The sequence below is a fragment of the Crocodylus porosus genome, unplaced genomic scaffold (assembly GCF_001723895.1).
Source record: "Crocodylus porosus isolate Cpor-Errol unplaced genomic scaffold, CroPor_comp1, whole genome shotgun sequence".
Lineage (NCBI taxonomy): Eukaryota > Metazoa > Chordata > Crocodylia > Crocodylidae > Crocodylus > Crocodylus porosus.
Window position 1 is genome coordinate 33,043,791 of NW_017728907.1, and position 15,027 is coordinate 33,058,817.

General features: G+C 47.3%; 1 protein-coding gene across 1 annotated transcript in view; it reads left to right on the top strand.

Annotated features, from left to right (window-relative positions):
* Positions 1–15,027, top strand: part of ABCA4 (ATP binding cassette subfamily A member 4) — a 117,135-nt gene that overhangs the window by 48,905 nt on the left and 53,203 nt on the right. Inside the window, exons 13-17 of the mRNA XM_019531082.1 lie at positions 620–825; positions 1,455–1,631; positions 4,386–4,608; positions 7,936–8,157; positions 9,909–10,113. Of these exons, the coding sequence (XP_019386627.1) occupies positions 620–825; positions 1,455–1,631; positions 4,386–4,608; positions 7,936–8,157; positions 9,909–10,113 (1,033 nt within the window). The remainder of the gene's footprint in view (positions 1–619; positions 826–1,454; positions 1,632–4,385; positions 4,609–7,935; positions 8,158–9,908; positions 10,114–15,027) is intronic.

Genomic DNA, 15,027 nt, shown 5'->3' on the forward strand with positions numbered 1-15,027 from the left:
TGTGTTTTCCACTTTAAAACTAAATATTTAACTTACAGTTTTGCTCTGAACATTTCCAAGCTTCACCATCAGATCTTGCTAGATCCTGTACCACCTGCAAAGGACTCAGGGGGTGAACACCTTCTTCTCCTTTTTGGCTGATAGATTTGTTTGCCCTCGCTGTCTGTAATTTCCAGGTGGTAGGTTTGGGCTACTCGCCATGTTTGTTTATCAAGATGAGGGCTCAGCTGTACTGTTCTCTTTATCTGGCTGGGGAGACATGCTATAATGAGCTTTCTCCATTTTTTTTTCAAGAATGTCACTCCTTGGTGTCTCCCAAATTCACTCTTGGTTATACATCTTAGGTTTGGGCTCTTTTTAAGGTGGCTGTTGCTTGTTTGAGCTTTGATTCACACAGCTTAATGTCCTAAGTTCATTATAAGAATTGGACCAAAATAGGGCATCTTCCAGAGAAAAGGCCTTAGGCTCAATTCCTAAGCATTAAAGCTGAAAAATGACAGCTGCCTCAGAAATTAACTGACTTGCTTTCCTGTCCTGTTGCTGACAAACTGTGTGTTTTCAGTATATAACTCCAGCCACTTCATGCCCATAAGGCTGTCACCTTTGTGATTGTCTGCAGTGCTTGACCCTGGATAAATTTGAAGGTCATGCTGATGAAACCCAACTGACACATCGTGCCCTTCACCTGCTGGAGGAAAACAGATTCTGGGCTGGAGTTGTCTTTCCTGACATGCATCACATGACCAGCAAGGTGCCACCTCATGTGAAATACAAGATCCGGATGGACATAGATGCAGTGGAGAAAACAAATAAAATCAAAGACAGGTGAGTGTTTCTGCTGATTTCAGCTGCTGTGCCAATGTTGAACCAGTATGCAAAAAGGGGGAAATTCTCACCAGCATTTGGGGAGCTAGAGGGCCAGAGTCTGCTCTCAGGGACACATGCAAGATTTGACTGAATTCAGTGGTATGGCAACATGTAATACAAAGCAATTCATACACAGGTCCCAGTACCTGGCATGGACAACTATGCATGGGTGCAGGACAGGAGACAATAAAGATGGGGTAGATGACTGCCCCATGGAGAAGGTGGCTAGAAGTTCCACATAAGCACATCTGCCCCCCACACACTCCTTGTGCAGCAGGATGCACTGCTCCTGTGATACAGAGGTCTTCTATCGCTGGGATTAGCTTCTAAAAGCAAACATGATTGCTTAGGTCTTACCTCCACAGAGAAACTGATTGGCATGGCTTAAGTGGAATAACTACTGTCATGGAGCTGTCCCAGTGTAACAGTCCCTTCTATCCTAAAACAGCCACTTAGCTTTAGTAGCTTAATTTCTGCATTTGGGGGCAATGAAGCCTGGCAGTCTATAAATAGGAAAAGACAGCAATAGCCCCCTTTGATAAAGTAATTGTCTGTGGCAGTGATTTCCGTGTGGGTTTTCTTCCCAGGTACTGGGATCCTGGTCCAAGAGCTGACCCAGTGGAGGATTTACGTTACATCTGGGGAGGGTTTGCATATCTGCAAGACATGATTGATCATGGGATCATAAAGACTCAGACCAACACTGAAGTGCCAACAGGAATCTACCTGCAGCAAATGCCCTATCCCTGCTTTGTAGATGATGTGTGAGTAAGAGAAGCTTGTGATCCTCTTTCTGATAACTAATTGGGTGGCTGGGTGGTGCAACAGACTTTTAAGAGGATTGACTGTTTTTACCTTTGATCTTGCTTAGAGGCCAGAGAGAAATCCCAGGACTGTGGCATTAGTGAAATACTCCATGGAGCCAGCAATATGCTTCCCTGTTTAAGACTGAGATAAGAAGCTGAAGATAAAAAAGATTCAATACCATCAAACTTTAAAGAGAGAGAGAGAGTGAGTGAGAGCGAGAGAAGCAGGGCTTGGGGAAAAGGACTGGCAAAACTGTACTGCTGTAACCATTCTGGTTTAGTTGCCTATGTGGAAACAGTATTCCAAAAAAGAGTGACATACTGAAGTAAAGTCACTGGATAGTTCTGCCAGTCGGTACCAGTTAAGTGCAGAGTGCAGGGAGGTATGATTTGTGCTCCCATTTCACACACCGTGAATATCAGCAACTCCAACTGAAACCTGTGGAGTCAGGCCATTTTTTCCCACCAGAAATTACTGCAGCCAGCTGCAAAAATCCCATCCAAGTAGATTTCTAAGGCCTGGCTCATGTATCTATGGATTGATACCTGAAATCCAGAGAGACTTGGCTTTAGTTTTGGCCTTTTCAGAGAGCCTAATTAAAGTGGTTAAGCACTTTGGAAATCAGGTGCAGTGTACTAGCTATGAAATCCCATTGGCCCACTAGGAAAAAGCTCTCGCAAGTGGCCAGAACAAATCCCCTTCCTGGCCCAGGTACATAAAGCATTTCCTTTTGTTTCAACAGGCCAGGTTGCTTCCTGGGACTTTTCAATGGGAATGTGATTTTTTCCTGTCTGTTTTGCTGGCCAGGACAATCACATTAACTCATAACAGAGTGAGGAGGAGCTATGATCAGTCTGGAGAACCCCAAAATAATTTTGCTTTTTTCATTTGATCACCTTCAGTTTTCTGCTCCATAAACACTCTAACTATTGAGTCTTTTTCATTCAAACATCAGTATTACAAAACAGGTGCAAGGTGAAACTTGGGTATTACACAGAACATTATTCTTAGCTCCAAACACATATAAAGAGATCCCAGCAGGAAACATGGTAAAGTCTTTAAAGGGGACAATAAGGCACAAGATCCTTGCAGTTGCATGAAAAAAGGCTCTGGTTGTAAGCTACTATTAGAAGAGAGAGGGAGCCCTCCAGCTGTCTGACACAATAGTGCCGAGTTCATTAGCTGACACTTGCCCTCTGTAACCGTCTCAAGACTTTCCCAACATTTCTAGCAGCACCCAGCTGCTTTTAATACTTGTATACTTATTTACTTAAAAACTGATGTTCAAAACCATGAGAGAGGATGCTCCCACGGTGTTCCCAGGGAGCTGTGCAGCTGGCCATAGGGCGACAGGGGCAGTGTGGTGGTGGCTGTGGCCACTGCACAGTGCAGGATAGTGGGGGGGGTGGCTGCATGCCACCCGGCTGCAACTACGCTGCTGCTGCCACCCTAAGGCCATCTGCACAGCTCTGCGGGCATGGCTTCGCGGTGGCAGCAGCGGCACAGGGAGGTTTTGCACACAGCAGTCATCACCGCTGGCACGGCTCCATAGGTAAGTGGCAGTGGCTGCTGCATGTGAGGTCCCCCTGCCCCCCACAGCCACCATCCCTCACCACTGCTGCAGAGCTGTGGCCACAGAGTCATGCAGCTGGCTGCATGTGAGCCCCACCTGGGAGCATGTGTGCGGCCCGCACATGGCAGGCACCATCACACTGTGCCCTGCATCGCTTGGCCACAAATTCCCCCACAGAGGGGCACCCCTGCCCTCACCCCCCAGCCCTGCACCTCTGCCTTCACTCTCAGCCCTGCTCCTGGCTGCAGTGTGCTGCCTGGGGCCAGCAACACTCCCTCAGCCCCCTTCCCCAGCCCTGTCCCTCAACCCCCAAGCCCCACTTACCTCTAGGATCCACGTGCGAAGGGCAAGTCTGAGACTGAGCCTGAGCCTGAGTCCAGCCTTGGCTGACTCAGAGGGTCAGGCCCCGCCCTTCCCCCTCTCCCCCCCACCCCCCTCTGGGAAGGGCTGGGGTTTTCCCGCCCTTCCTGAAATCAGCTCTTGCAGGCTGGAGCTGTGCGAGCCTGCAAGAGCTCTTTGCAAAAGCAGAAAATCCATGGATTTCTCTGCTAAAAGGAGAAATCTGCATTTTCTCTGATAAAAACAGGGAATCTCTAGTTTTCTCCATTTTTCTGTGGGAAACAGAAAACCTGGATCCCTGCTGATGACCCTTCTCCTATTCTCCCTAGCCCCAAGCAGCCTCTTGCAGGGTGGAACTTTGCCAGCTTGCAAGGGGAACCTGTTGTTTCCTACTTTGTTCTATGATTTTCATCATAATCAGTTACCGCTGTCAAATGTCTTTGCAACCCCATTTTTTATCATTGTGACCCCAAGGTTGGCAATTGCTGAGCTATGCTATTGTGTGGAGTGAAATCTGGCCTCTACCTTGCCACAGATTTGTAGTAGAGCAGGTCTTATGTCCTCTTTCTAAAGCAGAGATAACACTTCTCTACCTCAGGGGATGTAGCGAAGTGCCGTTTACAAAAGCACTTTGGGACCCCTTTCAGACTGATCTTCAAAAGAAGCAAAGGTTGGGTTTTGCTGAAAATGCATAACAAATGCAATGGATTCTTAATACTCTTTGCCTCTTTTGCTTCCTTTTGTGCCAACCCTTTCTTGTTTTATATGTGTTTCCCTTATTCTCTCCCTACCTGGACAGCTTTATGATCACCCTGAACCGCTCCTTCCCCATCTTCATGGTGCTGGCTTGGATCTATTCAGTTTCCATGATCGTGAAGAGCATTGTTCTGGAGAAAGAAATGAGACTGAAAGAGGCCTTGAAGAACAGGGGAGTCACTAATGGGGTGATCTGGTACACCTGGTTTCTAGACAGCTTCATCATGATGGCTCTGAGTACATTTCTCCTAACGGCATTAATTGCGGTAAGGATTACCTTTGGGAGTGACTGTAAAAAGCTTTAGACTCCCAGTTTATGTTTGCACTCTTGATATCAGCCAGCCATCAGGAAACAATAGGAGCTATTCATAAGGAGACTAGATTTGCTGGTGGGCTATTCTGAGCTGAGCACGTAGCAAGCACATTCTTGTAAGCAGCCCTCCAGGCAGCATCAGCACTTGGCAGAGACAGCAAGAGATAAGTTCACTAGTGAGACTTATTGTTAAGATCATCTGTAGGACAATATACCAGGCCTGATTACACTGGCAGGTCATGGTCTGTATATTGCATTTCCTGTAAACAGAAGCAGAATCTTTCAATAACTAATGATCCCTGCTTTAAATGCAGCAGATTCAATCTGAGCATCCTAATCTTTTCATACACTTTCTTTGTTTCATTTGTTGCACACAGTACCTGCCTGGTTTGAGTCTAGGACACTATCACAAACAGGGGAGGGGCACTACAGAGGTGGAGCTTTACCCCCTTCACCCCTCATTCCCCGGAGAGAACTTTCCTGGCTACTGCACCTCTGAATTGATGCTTTTTCAAAACAGCTTATAGTAGTTTACTTCTAAGGCTTCCCAGCCCTTGCCTAGCCAATAAGATAACTGTTTTTAACTGAGCTGCAGCAGACACTTAATTTGACAAGGAAGAGTCCCATCTTTCCCAATGCCCTGAATTATACCTGGTATGGTTTAAAAGTGTACAGTGGGGATTCAGTCTGCCCTGCTTAATTGGTTCTGTCCTTACAAATTCTTCCAGCACATTGTTTGTTTGTTTTTTGCAGCCGGTGTTGATGAGATCCATTTTATGTGTGATGTTGGTATAGTTTAAGCGGCACAGATCTTCCTTCTGCCTCACTTTGTGCACAGGTGCACCAATATAAAAGGTGCAGATGTGTGTTCCCCTTCCCATGCAGGGCTAGCTATACCCATGGAAAGCACCTTTATATATCATAAGTGGACTCCTATGTGGACTGTAACAGTATAACAAGGTTTAGTAAAATATATATATTCCCATCCCTGACATAGTTAACCAGTGCAAAAATATGTGGAGACCCAGATATTAAAGGATCATATTATCCTTCTAGGCTAAATGCAAGCAGTAAAAAAGCCCAAGGCTGAATTGATGTAATCTTTGCAGGTTAGTCTAAACTGCATAGATTGAACTGAGAATCAAGTGAACAGACATTGTGGAAATGCAGCTACCTGCCTGCAGTGGCTCAGGCTGGAAGCTGGGGGGAGCTAGAGTAGCCCTCCCTTCCCTTCGGCAGTGCAGGAAGGCTGGAGGGAAGCCAGAAGAGAAGCCCTTCAGGCTTTTCCAGATCCCTGCATGAGCTGGGGTGCTGGCCAGGCCCTGGCAGGCCTGCTGAGTATGATTGAAGAGTGGGGTTTAAACCCCACCCTGGCCTGCAGGGACCCCAGCCAGGGTGTCCCTTGAGTGGGGGGAGGGAAGCAGCCGCTGCCAGGCTTTTCCCCTGCTCCCCACTAGAGCCAGGAGGTGGGTGGGAGTGGATATGGCCAGACTGCAGTCCAGGCCAGCATGCTAAGATGGAGGGGAAGCGGAGGGGAGGGGAGGGGAGGTTTAAACCCCCTCACCCACACAGAACCCCAACAGGGGTCTGCTCGGCAGGGGTGCAGCAGCCCCTTACTAGACTTTTCCCCATTCCCTCTCAAGTGGAGGGGGAAGAGGTGGGGACATGGTCAGATGCCAGCCCTGGGCCTGCATGCTGAAGTGAAGGGGAGGGGGAGGGGTTTAAACCCCTCTCTCTCCCTCAGCCCAGGTCTGCCTGGCAGGGACACAGCAGTCCCTGCCAGGCTTTTCCCCCATGCTCTGCTGAAGCGCTCCCCTTTGCCTCAGCGTGCAGGCCTGGAGCTGGTGTCTGGCCACACCCGACCCCCTCTGCTCGGAGTCCGGGGGGGCGGCTTAAAGCCCTCTGCCTCATTCTGCCTTCCTGACGCCAGGGTCTGGCTACACCCCTTCCTCCGCTCCGGTGGTGAGTGAGGGAAAAGCCTGGCAGGGGCTGATCCACCCCTGGCAGGCAGACCCAGCTGGGGTCTGGAGCCGGGCTTCCCACCCCCACCCCCTTCTCAGCCAGCCCGAGGGGTGATGGTGCTCTGGCTAGGAAGCAGAGGGGTGGGGCCAATCCCACTCTCTGGAGCAGACAGCACAGCCCAACCCAGCCCAGCGCTCCAAAGCATCCTGGGATGCTGGGGGACCGTGAGTTAACTTGAACCAGGAAGGCGAGGTAAACTGATCGTTATCTGAAACCCACACACACCATAGAAAGACCACAGAGTTAAGGAAGAAAGATTAGCAGACGTTCATAAGAGTAGGTTATTTAGTTCACAAGTGACTCTGGGAATATTTAGTCATCCTCATCAGGCCTTGCAGCACTTTTGGAGTCTGAATGCCAGTGAGGTGCAGGATTAAGTGGTTTATAATTTGCCTGCTGGTTTTTCATGATGTCATCTCTGTCAGATTTTGCCATACCCTCTTCCCAGTGCTCTCAGCAGGCAGGGTTGTCAGACGGGAGGGGGGCTGCAGGGAGAACAATGGGAATTTGTTCTAACAGCTCAGACAGTTTTATTTAAAGGGAGTTGATTTCCATGCAGGCATGTCTTGCTTGGGATTGTATGTATACAACGTCTACAAGGAACCTTCCCATGAAAAATGCAGAGGAGCAGAACATCAAGTTTCAGTCATTTGCAAAGAAAACAAACTCACCGAGCCGAGCTCTGGGTTCTGCAGCCAGTGAGACTGTGCCTGTGGAATAAGCAAACACTTCAGGAGCTTGGCAAAGGGAAGGAATTAAGCAATTGTCTTATTAGCTTTGATCATTATAATGCCCAAAGATGAATTGGTGGAGAGATGGTAAGAGTACAGTGGAAGAGGTAGGACAGTTGGATTAATTAACCATTGCAAAGTTGAAACCAGTGGTAGTTCCTCTCCTGTTGGTTTAGGAAACAAATGGTATATTTATATTTAAACTAGTGATTCTCAACCAGGGTGCTGTGGCTCAATGGGGTGCCTTGAGGTCCTTTCAGGGGTGCCACAGGTTACTATGAATGTTAGCACTGTGTAAATGTGATTCACAAGATAAGTCCAGAGATTGCAAATAGGAATCCGTCATAGCGTTACAAACATTCTGACCTGTTGTGGGCTTTCTGAGCTCTCTGCAATAGAAGAATTACTCTAGGATTTTTCTGTAATCAAAAAACAAGTGAAAACTAAGAGCTGGCGTTTCCTGAGGGGAGTCTAAAAAGGTTGAGAACCACTGATTTAAATTCATCTTTGTTTCCCTTTATTTACAGCATGGCCAGGTTCTTCATTATACCGATCCCCTCATCCTTTTTCTGTTTCTGCTGACATTCAGTGCAGCCACCATCATGCAGTGTTTCTTGCTCAGCACCTTCTTCTCCAAAGCCAATCTGGCAGCTGCCTGCAGTGGAGTCATCTACTTCACCCTCTACCTGCCCCACATTGTCTGCTTCAACTGGCAGGATCGTTTGACTGTTCATCTGAAGATTCTGGCAGTAAGGTCCTTTTGCGTCCCTCTCCGAAATGCTACCACCTCCTGCTTTCCCTCTACGGTTCCTCTGTCTTCTAATGCCTCTTATGTCCATGCCTCTCTTTTGCTTCTGTCAAAGTGTGAGTAACTGAGTAATCCTGTAGGTCTGGTAAAGAGGAGGATCCTTTGAGGTCTCTGCCTATGCAGGCAGACTGCACTTCACTGCCTATGCAGGAAGCATGTCTGACTTCATTGGGGTTACTCCTGCCTTAGAAGAACACTAATATTAAGTATTTTAGGCTGAGAAGTAAAGAGCCATTGGCAAACCCAAATAACTAGATATAGTCTTTTCTTCAGAGTTAGACACTTCCCTGCAGCATCCTTACACCACAGATCTGCAGTATGAGTTCCTCGAAGTGGAACCGTCTAGACAACGATGCAGGAAATTGTCACTTCAAAATTATTTCAGAGTTAAGTATTCAAGATATATTTTAAGATAAAGGTGAGAGGGGCCTATTTGAACATGATTTTTAATTGCCTTTTAAACCCTCTGAAGGCTGTTCCCATTGGCAAACCTTCAAAAAGTGTGCATGTGTGCATACTGTGCACATACTGTAATGAAATGCAACTTGGAGTTCACATCAACCTAAGTCTCCCTTTAAACTAGATATGAGCTGGACTCAGAACCCCAAATGCAGACACTTTTAAATTTGTAGAATATAGCTGTGATCTCATCTGCATTGTGTTTTTGCTTCCCTAACTAGAGTGGTGTGAACAATTCATTTTTGGTTCAGTGGTTGAACTACAAAATCAGTGGGAGAAACAGGGGGGAACAGTTTTCCTTTCACCCCAATGTAAGAGAGAAGGAATATTACTGGAATCATTAAAGTTATGCTTGAGGGAAAACAGCATGAAGGCACAATGAAGAGATTTGGACACATCTGAGCTGTCTTGGTTGTATTGTGGGGTAACGTTGCTTGTCTGGAGTTCACAGACTATGAAGTAGAGCTGGCTGAAAATGGGGTCTAAGTGTTTTGAGAAAAAAAATTAAAAACCCCCAAACCCCAAGAACTGAAAAACAGTGACAGAAAACCTAAAATGTTTACTCAGCACTGCCTCATGGGACTTCATGGGATTTGTCATTTAGGTGCCTCCATTTTCTGTTGTGGGTTCCCTGGCCCCACCTAGTGCACCACAATGTCCCTTCTAACTGAGTTATCACAGTGTAACATGGGAGAAAATGGCTGAAGAATTTGCTGGTTTGTTAACATGAACATAAATAATTAATAAGAAACCCTTAGGGTAAGCAAGAGAGTTGTGTCTTTTCTTAACCTGAGCCTCCTGCAGACATTCCTGCTACAGACATTGGCCCTGCCATACAAACTGTAAACACACTTCATTCTTGACCTACAGAGAAGACATCCTTTGCATGAGCCCAAACCACTTAAGCTGTCTTCATTATTCTCATCATGGAGATATAAAAATATATATTCTTCCCTCACTGCTACTTTGAAGTGGCCTAGTGCAAATTCAGCCTGATTATACTGTGGCTAACTCCTGCAGAGAGTTGCCATTCCTGGGATTTAAAGATGACTTAAGATCCTCCACTGAACACATGGCTTTCTAATCTACATGTCCTTAATTTGTGTTTAAAATAAAAACATGTCTTTCTTTTTTTACTTATATCATTATCTGTGTTACCAATGAATAAATACCTATTTTTGTGGAAGCTAGTTTCCCCACCTCATGATTCATGTCATTTTGTGTTTATTTCAGAGTTTGCTTTCTCAAGTGGCTTTTGGGTTTGGTACAGAGTACTTATCACGCTATGAAGAGCAAGGTCTTGGGCTGCAGTGGGACAACATTAAAACTAGTCCTTTGGAAGGAGACAAGTACAGTTTTGATTGGTCCATAAGGATGATGCTTTTTGATGCTTTTCTATATGGAATATTTGCCTGGTACCTCGATAATGTTTTTCCAGGTATGTCAGTCTTCAACTTATATAAGGCGATGGTGATAGTTTGAAATTATGTTGCCTTAAATCAGTCTTTAAATATTAGGAATTAGAATGGGACTTTCATGGGGTTGTCCTACGTTGAGTCAGGTATCCAGGTTGTAGCCGTATTGGTCTAGAGACAAAAGGAATCAGAACTTCTGGCAGAGGTGATATCTTTTATTAGGCCAACTAGGTTTTTGTAAAAAATGTCTTTATTTGCAAGCTTTTGGGCACAGGCACACTTCTTCAAGCATAGGAGAAAAGATTATAAAAGTTCTCCTAGGTAGAGGTTTTACCACACCTTGAACTCTCCTATGAAATACGAACTTTCATTTCAACCTAGGAAAACTTTTATAATATATTCCCCTGTGCCTGAAGAAGGATGCCTGTGCTTGAAAGCTTGCAAATAAAGACTTTTTTTGCAAAAATCTAGTTGATGTAATAAAAGATATCACCTCTATTACGAGTCCTACATTGAGGGCACTGTCCCTCTTCTGTCAGGTTTCTTAGACTCTACTGTAAAATAATTGGTACTATCTACTATTAGACAGGACACCAAACTAGATGGACTGTGGATAGAATTTGATCCAGTATCATTGATTCTTTGAATTTGGCTTTTACATCGTTTTCTCAGCTTGTCAGTGAATAAGGGCAAAGGAACAGGCAAATAAAAACCATTGGGGCTTTTGGCCAAAAAGGAAACTTTCAAATACCAGTTTTTTTCCTGACACTTATTTTCAAAGAAGAGTATTTTTCAACAAAATCATTTGTCCCTTGAAAAAAAAATTTTGACCAGTCCCAGTGACAATATGTAAAACTGCCACTGGACTTTGAAGTCTGAAATACAAAAACAAAGGACCTAATTCACTATTGTGCTGTGGCCTGTTGATGCCAGCTGCTCCTTATAATGTTGTTCCAGTTCCTCTGGAATGTGAGACAAACAGCAGTTGTTCTTACTGACTAGATGGGTAGAAACATTCCCTCGCTTTAAAGAGTTACGTCCATTTCTCTCCTGTTCTTAAAGAGAACTTGGGATGCGAAATTATGAACAACAGTGCGTGACTGGGGAACACTGCCCCTGTTTCCCCCTTAGCGTCACACACACGCACACGCACACACACGCGCACACACTCTGACACCACTGACAATGCTGTCCCTTGTGCCAAAGCTGCCTAGGGTGTGAAGCTGCTCTCTAGCAATAGGCTTTGTCTTTTTTGTACTGAGTATGAAGTGAAGCACAGGTAACATTTTCTTCTAACTTAAAGAAGTCCTTGAGCCTCATCTTAACCATGGTTAAAATATAACATTAAAGCTTTATGCTATAGTCAAAGTGATGTGGTCTCCTTTGCAATGATTTCCTGCTCCAGGTATGAACTGTAGCTCCGCTGCTTACCACTTAGCAAATAGCAATCAGCATGATACCACTTCTTTACCAAAGTGCTTAGCCAGAATTTAATACATTGGATGATGGATCAGATGCTGTGGGGCTTTCCTATTGCAGGGACAATCAAGAAATTTCTCCAGATTCACTGAAGGAGTAATTTAGGATATGGTCACAAGAGGCAAAAGTGGTTTGATGTATTCAATGAAAGTGGACTAAAATGTTGCAGATGAGCTTCCATTTTCCTCAGGGTGTGAGTGTTCACATGGGTAATTACTTCAGAGCAAATGACACATGGTAAAAACCTGCCCTCCTTTACCTCCCTAAAACTTGTTCACATGCCCATAGCCTCAGTTAAACCACATTAAACCCTTGTGTGGAGACTCTTACTCAAGATCAAAAGATGATTGTAATTCAATTTTATTAATTCAGTTTCAAAATAAATTAAGCTAAACCAAATTAAAAGATGTTTATCTCTAAATAAAATATTCACACAGGAATTCAATGCAATTTAGCCACCAGTAATTCACTTTCAAATGTAATTTGGATTAACTTTCCTGAGTATCTCAATGTAAATAAGTGCTTGTTGCAAACCTGTTTATTTAAAACGAACGTATGAAATCCTGTTTCCCCAAGCACAGGAGGAATCAAACAGGAGATAGTATCTTTGCCTACAATTTCAATCCTCTTCTCAGCCACCTCCGTTCCCATAAAGCTTTATGTTCTCTGTTTTTACTCAAGGCCACTTGAGAAAAAACAGTGCTTGGTTTGACAATCTCCTAGGTTTCTTTTTCTTTTTTTTTTTTTTGCTTCTTCTCCATGTCTGTTTCTGCAACATTTCCTCCTTTTTCTCTCTCTTCACAGAGATACACACAGCTTCACCAGTCAAGGCCCTCACAACTGAGTTTGGGCCATGTGGTTCAGCTTCTTCCCAAGCTTTGCCATGAAACCTGCAGCTATGCCTGCATTACCTGTTCAGTGGTGGGAAGGTCTGGTGACAGGTGGCAGCCACCACTGCCTAAGTTCCAGACATGTGAATACTTGTGTGTTTTTAGTGGTTCCACATGGCTTCACTGCAACAGCTGTGCTGCCAGAGCACAGTGTGGTCTCACAAGGCACCAGCTCTGAATGGACCACAACAGCCAGCTGAAGACATGAGAGAGCTTTAGCAAGCTGATAAAGTGTAGGGTTCAGCCACCACAGAGTGGTTTTGAGCATGCATGCACTCGGAGTTCTGCTGGCAAAGGTTTATGGGGTAGACTAGGCCAGAAGCACAGGGATGGTGACGGGCCTGTTGCTCCAGATGTCTCTTCTGCAGAGAAGTTCAACAGCTTTCTGCACTTACCCTCACTGAAAGGGGCCTCTTCTACCTGCCACCTTCAGAGAGGTTTAACCTCGCTCATAACCAGGGATCTGGGTTTTCCATTTCCCATGGAAAAACGGAGAAAACCATGGATTCCCTGTTTTTATCAGAGAAAACGCGGGTTTCCCTTTTTAGCAGAGAAATCCATGGATTCTCTGCTTTTGCAAAGCGCTCTTAGGCTGGCACAGCTCCAGCCTGCAAGAGCTGGTTGCAGAAAGGGTGGGAAACCCCCAGTCCTACCTGGAGAGGGGGGAAGGGTGGGGCGTGAGCCTCTGAGTCAGCCAAAGCTGGGCTCAGGCGTAGACTTGTCCCTCACCCCTGGATCCTAGAGGTAAGTGGGGTTTGGGGGTTGAGGGGCAGGGCTGGGGAAGGGGGCTGGGGACTGAGGGAGTGGGGGGTGCTCCCGGCTCCAGGCAGCACACTGGCAGTCAAGAGCAGGGCTGGGGGTGAGGGCAGGGGTACCCCTTTGTGGGCAAGTGATGCGGGGCACAGTGTGGTGGTGCCCACCATGGGCGGGCCACACACATGTCACCCAGATGACTGCCCAGGTGAAGGGGAGGGGGAGGGGCAGGGGGTGCTCACATGCAACTGGATGCACAGTCCATGGCCACGGCTCTGCAGCAGCGGCAAGGGAGGGTGGCTGTGGGGGGGGGGCAGAGGGGGCTTGCATGCAGTGGCCACTGCCACTTACCTGTGGAGCTGTGCCAGTGGTGACAGCAGCTGTGTGCAAAACCTCCCTGTGCTGCCACTGCCACTGCAGAGCCATGCCCACAGAGCTGTGCGGCTGGCCACAGGGTGGCAGCAGCAGTGCAGTGGCGGCCAGGCGGCACGCAGCCATCCCCACCACCATCCTGCACTGTGTGGTGGCCATGGCCACCATCCCACTGCCACTGCCACCCTGTGGCCAGCCACACAGTTCTGCGGGTATGACTCCACAGTGGCAGCTGCAGTGCGGGGAGGTTTAGCATGCAGCAGCTGTCACTGCCGGCATGGCTTCACAGGTAAGTGGCAGCAGCTGCCACGTGTGAGCCTCCCCCGCCCCTCACAGCCACCAACCCTCGCCGGAGCTGCAGAGCCATGGTCATGGAGCTGTGTAGCCAGCCGCATGTGAGCTCCCCTTCCCCTTTCTCCTCCCCTGGCCAGCTGGCCGGGTGGCATATGTGCAGCCCGCACATGGCAGGCACCACCACACTGCATCCTCCATTGCTTGCCTGCAAAGCCCCAACCCTCCCAGCTGGCACGCAGCCACCACCACCCCGCACCACCACAGAGGTGTGCAGCCAGTCACAGGGCATAAGCTATGATGCAGTGGTGGCTGCTGTGTGCAAGCCCCCCTCGCACCTCCCCCAGACTGGGCAGCACATATGTGGCCTGCCTACAGTGGCCACCACTGCACTGCCACTGCTGCACACTGCGCCACTTGCCTGCAAAGCCATGCAGGTGGCCATGGGATGGTTGTGCAGGGTGCAGTGGCAGAGTTGTGGTGGTGGCCTCCATGTGCGAACCCCGCATCAGGCTGGCCAACACATGTGTGGGAATGGGCACAGGGGCACGCTCCCCCGCTTCTTGATCTACCCACCCCAGCACCTTCCCTTCCTCCCATCCTCCCCCGCCCCTTCCCCCCACACACACTTACCTGTTGGGGTGGGTGTCAGTGTCTGTGTGTACATCTGTGCCTGCATGTCTCTCTCCGTGGGTCTGGGGGACTCTTGTGAGGGACATCAGAAGAGCTGAGGAGGCTGTGGTGGGGGAGTGTGGGGCACCAGCAGTGCTGCGGAGGGGTTGTGGGGAGCCTTTAATTTTTATCATGGATTTGGGGTTTTTAATCAGAGAATTTGCAATTTTTAATCAGAGAAAACCAGGATCCCTGCTCATAACAAGTGCAAAGCTGCTGCTGAGTGCAGCAGGCCTCTGGGCTTGGGGCTTGCACATAGGATACCTGCCATGGGTTTGGGAGTACCCCAATCTGAAGCCCCAGACTGAAGAGTCTGGGAAATAGGCTACTTGCTAGTGGTGGCACCACACAGATTTGAATGATTGAGCCTTGTTCAGTCAGAATTTGGAACTTAATTTGGACCTGATTTGGCCATGGAAATGAAAGTAAAAAGAAAAAAAGAGGGTTTGAGTGAGCTAATGTGAGTGCAATCAATTGCTT